General features: G+C 40.9%; 1 protein-coding gene and 1 long non-coding RNA gene across 3 annotated transcripts in view; one reads left to right on the forward strand and one right to left on the reverse strand.

Annotated features, from left to right (window-relative positions):
- The window catches only part of LOC107187999 (phosphatidylcholine:ceramide cholinephosphotransferase 2), a 28,634-nt gene extending 20,577 nt beyond the window's left edge, over positions 1-8,057 (forward strand). For both annotated transcript variants that reach the window (XM_015576214.1, XM_015576213.1), the window contains exons 2-6: positions 3,179-3,555; positions 5,179-5,389; positions 6,018-6,292; positions 6,383-6,558; positions 7,162-8,057. In XM_015576214.1, the coding sequence (XP_015431700.1) occupies positions 3,180-3,555; positions 5,179-5,389; positions 6,018-6,292; positions 6,383-6,558; positions 7,162-7,317 (1,194 nt within the window). In that variant the 5' untranslated portion in view covers position 3,179 and the 3' untranslated portion in view covers positions 7,318-8,057. The remainder of the gene's footprint in view (positions 1-3,178; positions 3,556-5,178; positions 5,390-6,017; positions 6,293-6,382; positions 6,559-7,161) is intronic.
- Positions 866-3,100, reverse strand: LOC107188000. The gene is made up of 3 exons (XR_001516217.1): positions 2,927-3,100; positions 2,184-2,314; positions 866-1,004 (listed from the first exon to the last, which is right to left on the reverse strand). It is a non-coding gene; the product is annotated as an uncharacterized LOC107188000 (long non-coding RNA).
- Positions 8,058-8,777: the final 720 nt, after the last annotated feature.

The raw sequence follows: 8,777 nt of genomic DNA on the forward strand, positions 1-8,777 counted from the left end.
GTAAAGGTCTCGTTTGGTCCGCTTATCGGTGCCCAGAGGTTAAGACTCGGTGCTACTCATAAAACGACTCCATATAAAGGCCGACGTGACTATTGTTTCTTGAAATTCCTCTTCCTCGTGACTGGAAATTTTACAGGGTAAAAGGAGACTGTTGTTACCGGTCTTAGAATTTCCGAAACGGTTTTATTAGGGTTGTGGCGTTTGAATCAGGGGGGGTTTGAAATGATTTTATGGCTGGAAGGTCCAACACGGTGGAATAATGAATTCCAGTCGATGCAGAAAGTACAGTGATACATGGCTCCTATCCTGACAATGTTTGGCCACCACTGTCATATAGCCTCGTTTTCGAGAAAATCAGGTCTGCACACATACCTACAGGAGATCGTGCCTCCAGCAATGAGTGGAAATTCTCCTGAAAATGTTCTCATTGTTCGCGAAACCGATCGCAGGAAACGCACCCGCGCACATTGGTCGATTGCAGTTCCACGTCTTATCGAGTCCTCGTGAAGTATCAGCAGGCTTAGCGTCGAACGGCCGTGGACTATCTGGCGGGAATTTATCGTCCCCGCGGAATTCATACGGGCGGGCGGTAAACGCCTACGAGGAAGCCCGCCCACGCGTAACTTTTCGGTCTAGGCGTTTTGCACGTCTCGGCCGACAGTGGACGAGGTTACACGGCACTTAAACGGGCGTCGAGATAAATCAGCAATTAACCATGATTCACGTTAATTGTCGCGGCTCGAACGTGGCCCGAGTTAATTAAGCCCGGCCGGTGATCAGATAGCTTGGGCCCTAGGGTCTTTGAATAATTTCCGGGCGAGTTCATCGGGACGGACAATAAGAGCCGTGGCTTCGAGTGGGTCTATTATGGAGCACTGTATGAAAAGGGTAAAAGGAAATTGAATTACCGGGAAACCCTTCTTTTTTTTTTGTCCCTTCTTGGTGCGGTCTTGGTGGTCATTCACTTCCTTGGTGGTGATTGTTGAATGCTTTCGTTGAGGAATCTGAAAATACGGAAATATGTTTTTAAGAGAATCGTGTTTTTTTTTTAGTAACAATATGTTAATTGTATACGCGTTGATTAACGACACGGATTACGTAAAATGCAATGAATGATTAATACATTGATTTATTCGTTATTTAAGACTTCGTTAACATAATTAAGAGACTTGCTGTTGAAGCTGCGTCGAATTTAATGCATGCCATTGCATACGTAACGTGGAATCGGAAAGGATTCGCTATTCGTAATTTCGTGTAACCTTCGCATTCACGGTGTCGGCCACCGGTGACCACCATAGCGCAATTAGAATTCATGATGTAGGTCACCAGTGACCACCACAGCGCGATTGAAATTCAGGGTATCGGCCATCGGCGGCTTCTACGGTGCCATCGGAATTCTCGGTGTCGGTCACCGGTAACCACCAGAGCGCGATTGAAATTCACGGTATCGGCCACCAGCGTCCGGCCCAGCGAAGTCAACGCGTTAACACGATAACCTTTCGCACGCCACGACGATAACTAAAAGTGGAACGTTATAGCGACTGCATCGTTAAGCGTAAACGAAGTCGGCTGCATGCGGTAAGTAGGTACTGCATGTTTCATGGACCTATAAAAACCTAGGACGATTTCAGCCTTGGGCGCAATAAGAAAATTTGTCGGTGGAAGGCGGATCTCGGTTTTCTGACGTAATCAATTTCCGAGTGGATTAAATGGAGAATATTGTCGTGAGGACCATAAGAATTTTAATGGAGGCGCAAAAGAAAGGGCGATTATTATTAGAGAATGTGATGAAATGAACATTTCACTTTGTTGAACACTCGATGCAATAGAGATGATTATGTTTAATCTATAAACGGAATGAAACGTGTGTTTGCTGCAGGAACAGATAAGGAATGCTAATGAAACAGTCGCGTTTAATAAGCGGACTATGGAAATTCTTATAAATTAGCGCTGATTGATTTCCGAATGAAAAAATTTGTTGAACTTCGCGCGGGTATTTTGTTAGTTCGCGATTTGTATGTATGAACATGTTATGTGCATGTTATTATGACTGATCGCACAGTCGATAATTCATTAAATTTTAGAAAATAAGTAACGTCTGAAGGGGATTCTTTCCTCCCAGGAAGAATATCGTTAATATTACTAACAAGAATTACGTAGTGATAATTGTCATATTTACTTACCTTAATGAATATTTTGGCATGCAGCAAGGATAGTAGCACTTTCGTTAACTGTACGTGTCCATAAATAGTTAATCTGTATGCAGATTAGTACGTCCGTAATCCTTCCATCGTATCCTCGTTCAGTTTCCCAGCTGTGCATTTAAATAAGTTAAGCGTTAAAGCGGTGAACTAAGATCGAGCGATAGTTTCGAGAGCGAAGCCAGTACTTATCCAACAAATCAGGCTTCATAATAATATTCTAAATATATTATTATCAGACTGCAGTGTATACAAGTGTTGGCCAACCATTTAGATTCATTTAAGAAAATCAGAGCTTCCATCATCAAACAAATACACTTCAGTACACAAAAATGACTATATCCATGAGGGTAGAGTTCAAAGATTAGAAATTAATCATTGCAAAAAGTGTTACTTATTAAGCAACATTACTAAAAATGAACAACTGATTCGAAGCATTAGACACGATTACCCAAAATTCAGTACCAGTAGAAAGCTTAATCAAATCAAGTATGATTTTCATTCTATTCAAAATCAATTTTAATCCTTAAACAAATAAAACAAGCTCTATTCGATTTTAATTTCCATAAACGAGTCCACCAAACTCCAGTATTCGCATGACCATCCGCCACGATTATAAGCCATGCAGAACTCAGCCCACAGACACATCCTCAAAACCATCCTAACCAAAATCAATCACCGTGACACACTAAACTAAAACGTAACAAATCGCAAGTTCCACGAACCATTCGAGATAATTGAAAAACAAGATAACCCGGCCTCGTTCTCACAGTCGCTCTACGTCTCGATTTGTCCGTATGAAAAACGTGTGCACATTAGGGTCCGTTTCCCACGAAATCCAAGGGACGTTCTCGATCTTCGACGGGATCGTTACGGAATCCCTCGATTTCCATGGAAAAGCCGCGCACGATACGCCGCTTCACTGTACGAGTAAGAGATGTCGCGAGACTGTATCATATCGCGTCTTGTGTTCGCAGGATGGTATTGGACCCCAAGGTCACCAGTCTGCACAGTGATTACGGAAGCTTCGATCGACCATTGGGCGCCGGTGAGGGCCACGAGAGGGACGTCGAGGCGGCGGTTGATGGAAGCAGCAACGGAATGGCACAGTCGAGCGACGTTTACCAGCGGCAGCCGTTATTACCTGGTGCACCGGCGAAAGGGAAGGACAAGTGGTCCGGGGTGGCATCCGGTTCGGACTATTACGTCGACGACGAGGATGAAAAGATCGACGGCCTCGGACGACATCCCGGGCTACCGAATGGCTCCGGAAACGGCGTCGTTAAGCTCGACATACCCGCCCCGCTACGCGAGGAGCCCCGTTTCCCTAAGGAGAAATGGAAAACCTTTCTTGGTGAGTGATTTTTTCTTCGGTCCGATCGATCGCGCCGGAAATAGGGGCGGCATTTCCATTTGTAACAACAGGTTTATTTCCATCAACGGAATCACATATTTTCATTAAAAAAACAACTTATTTTATTTAATACTCATTTTACGATCGCATCGAATTGACGTGTATCCGCAGAGACAGGTATACCACATAGAGAATTTTGAGATTAGAAGGTATTCGAAATGCGTCAAAACGACGCTTCCCGTAAAGATACTGTTAATATCATCAGAAACATCACTGAAACTCGTCAAATTTCTTATTTTACGATTATTGAAATTAGTGCTTTTGTCGGAATTTGAAGTTTAATATAATATGCAATAGTATATTTTGTTGTATTATATGTTATTGCAGTTTAATTTAGTATGGATTCATCATTGGTGGTTCTAGTGTTACGCGTAACAATGAGTAATTTGGAAGCGTTTGATTCCAATGAAGTCATACGATTAAAAGCATTAGTAAAATAAGATTCAACGAAAGCTTGTCCAAATACTTATTCTATGGAGCCAGTGAAGCCTTACATTGTATTTATAATTACAATCTCTTACACGAGTAGAAACTTGCCCATCTGTGAGATGTGTGGCACTTGGGAAAATTAGAAAGGTAACTGAACATGTTCGCTGCGGTAACAGCCTCCGCGTCGACTGCGGTCGCAGGTGTATTCGTTGGAAGTAGAATATGGCAAGAGAGGAGTCTTCGTTGGTAAAAAATGACTGGCGAAACTGCTTGACCGTGATGACAAAGCGTTAAAGTTGATACCGTGTCCAATCAAGAGAAGAGATTAGAAGCTTTTCGGTCTTTGAGTTTTTCGAATGTAGAATTTTAATTTCAAGACTCTTCCCCTATGTTACCGTCTAATTAATATACCGTGTGAGTATTATTCAATGAATGAACATACATTACCACAGAAGAATTTCTCTTTATGTAGTCGAGAGGAATCCGGTTGACTAAAGATACTACAGTTGTCTCACTATACTGCAGCCGAGCGTGTCAGTTTAGTTATCGTCAACCGTGAATACTACGATTACATATCTCTCGTTCTGATAACAATTTCGAAATTGAAGACACGTGCTGAGATTCTTCTATACATAATATATGGACATAATTTCAGGGACGAATGTTAGATTACATTACCGCAATATATTACCATGTTCAAAAGGTTTCAGGAATTTATTATAAACTCATTGTCGCCTTCAAAGTACAGTGATTCCTCGATGAATGCGACACGAGCAATGGCGTTATTCCCACCACTGGGAGGCCCCCCTCGGGAATTAACCAAAACTGAGTAATCAGAAGCTAATTAGAGGCTCGGCTTCGGGTAAAGAACAAATTTATGGGAGGCTGAATACCTTTCCGTTCATCGAGACATTCTGTAGTTCCTAGTGGACGCAATGCACCTACGCCAGCGTTTGATCCAGCTTTCAAAGCACTTCTGGAATTCGATTTTTGGTGTAGACATCAGCTAAAAATGGTCTCAAGGATAATTCTTTGGGAAACTCTTATTTTTTTCTTTACCTTCTTAATAATCGTTATTCTTTCACTACTTAATAATCGTTAACAGTGAATCAACTGGAATGATTTCTGTTGCAGCATTTTTATTTATGGTCGTGAATTTTATACTGACCACGGCGTCCCTTGCAATGGTGCATGAAAGAGTCCCGGACAGAAGCACGTACGGACCGCTGCCGGATGTGGTGTTGGACAACGTCGCCGCACAGGACTGGGCCCTTAACGTGTCGGAAGTTCTGATTATGATAATGTCCAACTCAGCCATGGTTTTTATTATTTTTCATAAGCATAGGTACGGGTTATCCGCAACTGCAATCAAACCTTGGAGTATGCGTTTAACTGCATTAGACGTGCCAATGAATGATCCTTTTCTTTTAATAAGGTTACGGAATAGTTTACCATTGAAATTTTGAATTTTGTTCGGTGAAGTTTGCGTTAGATTTTAATACAGTGACAGTGGATATCGTGCACTTAGTATACGTGCTGAACTTAGTAAACAGCAGAGAATTTTTCATTGGCATCTAATAACAGCAGTGTAGAAGTGTCACGTCACTGAATTCAAGTATAGAATTTTACAGACGTAGAATTGAAAATTTAAAGTCATATGATCAAATGACCCATTAATATGAAACATCCTTATAAGTAGAAAATAGTATTAGGTGTATTAGTAATTGTCAACTTCAGTAAACATCATTTCTAAATTTATATCCTTTCGAGTCATATTCACTTAATATTGTGGACTCGAAGAATACAAGTGATAGATTATTATAAAATGGTTAATTAATGCGAAGTAAAGTTCATCGATCCCCACTATCAGTCGTAAACAGAGTGAATCACAGAAGCGCTTATTCCAATATCGTAAACTGTCGTAGAAAGTTATTGTTATTCTTACCACTGTGTATCCTTTCGTTCCGTTTCAGATTTATCGTTGTTAGGCGGGTGTTTCTTTTGATGGGGCTGTTGTACATGATGAGGAGTATCACGATGTACGTGACGGTACTACCGGTAGCCAGTAAAACGTACTTCTGCAGCCCAAAAGCGAACAACACGAGCCCGCTTCTCGTCACGAAGAGGGTTCTGCAGCTCATCTCCGGCTTCGGCTTGTCCATAAACGGCAAGCACACTTACTGCGGGGATTACATTTACAGCGGTCACACGGTTGTGCTTGTACTTAGTTACCTGATTATCAAGGAGTGTACGTTAAATTTACCGATTGTAATACATTGTACATACATTGAAACATGAAACGGTGGAGGAAAACTAATTAGAAATTTAAAAAATGTAGATTCTCCTAGAAGATGTCAACCGATTCATTGGTTGGCGTGGATAGCTGTTCTCGTTGGGGTAGTAATGGTCCTGATGGCTCACGGACATTATACCGTGGACGTTCTCATAGCATACTACGTAACCACACGCTTATGGTATATCTATCATACCTTGGCTAATAATTCGCATCTTAAGGTAAGTGAACGCGTTGACTTGGAAAAATCCATTGCCCCGTAGAATTTATTTTTCTATGGTCAAAGATATTTCCTGCTATGATGAATCGGACAGTATTAGGTTGGTGCAAAAGATTCGTCGTATTTGCACAGTATTTGACAATAATAAGAATATGACTTTATTATGATTATTTCAACGTAAAAGAATAATAATTAGAGAATGTACAGAGCAAGAGAGAGGGACAATATATATAGTAGTAACATTGTTAAGTATTGGTTATGTGCTGTCTCGAAACCTGATCCTAATAAAAATAGGTAAATGAAATTAGTCAGATACAGGTGATTCTTTCATGAGAGACCGTCGTCACACACGTATACCGTCGAACTCTGAAATATGTATGATTCTTATTTTTTTTGTTGTGTATCTTACAAGATTTTTTACAGTATTCATTGCTGCAAGAGATGCATTCTGTGAGAGAATTTTATTTTTAGAATAAGAATGTCAAATCAAGTGACATAATATTTTGTATCGTTGTCAAGTGGACGAAATAATATAAGACCGACAAATATTTGGCACCGACCTAACGGAATCGCTGTATTAAAGCAATAATTCCCGTGTTTCCAGCAATACGAACCAAACAACTTTCTGGCCCGGCTCTGGTGGTTCCCTATTTTCAAATATTTCGAGAAAAATGTGGGCGGCACCGTGCCACGACAATACGACTGGCCTTTACCCTGGCCTCGACGATTCCTTGCCAAGCACCCCAACCGGGACAGTTAATGTCCGTCGTGATCGCGCGACACAGGCTGTCGAACAACAACGGAGTTACTTTTGTTGTATTTGTATATATATAAACATATATGTATACGTAAATAGGCTTACACTGTGGAGATAAAAGCTTTATTAGAAAAGTGGGTACAGAGAGATGCGACCGAGCTCTCGTCAAGCCTCCAATGCCCGAGGACTCGACCAGAAGTTTCTTCTGCAGTGTTCACTTTCTCAAGAGACTTTACGACACGAGCGAAACAGACGACGAAATGAAAGAAACAATTACGACCGAAGAAAAAGAAAAATCAACCGGTTCGAACGATGCTTGTGTACCAGTCATGTTCGTTATCGTCCAATCGCGAAACCTATTTTTCCTTGATTTTGATACGACTTATACATAATGTAAGGGATTAGATAACTCGAATAGTACCGACGTTAGTTCTCACCAGATGAATTCACCTTAGATGAAGGAGGTATCCGAGAGTTACTGGTCAGATTAGTGTATAAACAAAAAAGAAAAAACAAGAAGCAAACAAACGTAAACGCGTAGATATCTCTATTTTCAGATACTCCGACAACGTGAAGATACTTAGGATTAACCGCTGAATCGAGCGTGTATAAACACTCGCGCGAACTGTACTAATTGTTAAATATGTAGGATTCGAGACGCAAGATAGCGGATTCATTTTTGTAAACTTTCGAACAACGACACAATTGGAAAATCAGGCGTCGCTGCGATACGAACACCGCACCGCAACTTTCTTTCAGACCTGGACGTACACTGTCTGACCTCTAACAGAAAAATCACGTTGCAAGTGATATGACTATACATTTTGTAATATACAAAAAATATTTTTATTCGAAATTCAATTATAAAATAATTCTGAAATGTATGTGTATATATATAGATATGTATATCTTTTGCTCGAACATTGATTTTGCGCGGATCAGATAATTTTTTCTTTGAATAATCACTTTGAGACAATTCAATGTCGTCCAGGTCTGCTTCGTATGCCGCGAGATCTTCCTCTGGCTGCTATTTTTCAGCGCGTTATTAATCTCAATCAACTTCCAAACATCAAGACGATGTAGTTCTTTGTGATTACTTGGAAAAGAAATGAAAAGGTAAACAAGAAAACAGCGGCATGCCTTATTCCGATGAAAGTCAACCGAATGCGTATGAGATTGGTCAATTACGGTTCGTTTTCTCTCTAGTTTTGTATATCTCCGTGTGTAGACTCCCCTTCACCACCCTCGAAATTGGTGTGTTCCTTATCCACGCGGATTCGTCAGACGGATTGGCTCACGCGTAGTTTCTCGAGCGATCGCGCAATTTCGTGGGACCAAGCAGAACAGTCGAAAACGAAACATAGAAAAAAGTATAACTGTAGACATGTGATTGAAAGTAAAATCGGTTCTCGACGAACGGAACCCGTAGCGACAATAGACGCACCATGTATTGGATTCTTCAG

This window comes from Dufourea novaeangliae, unplaced genomic scaffold, assembly GCF_001272555.1.
Source record: "Dufourea novaeangliae isolate 0120121106 unplaced genomic scaffold, ASM127255v1 scaffold109, whole genome shotgun sequence".
NCBI lineage: Eukaryota > Metazoa > Arthropoda > Insecta > Hymenoptera > Halictidae > Dufourea > Dufourea novaeangliae.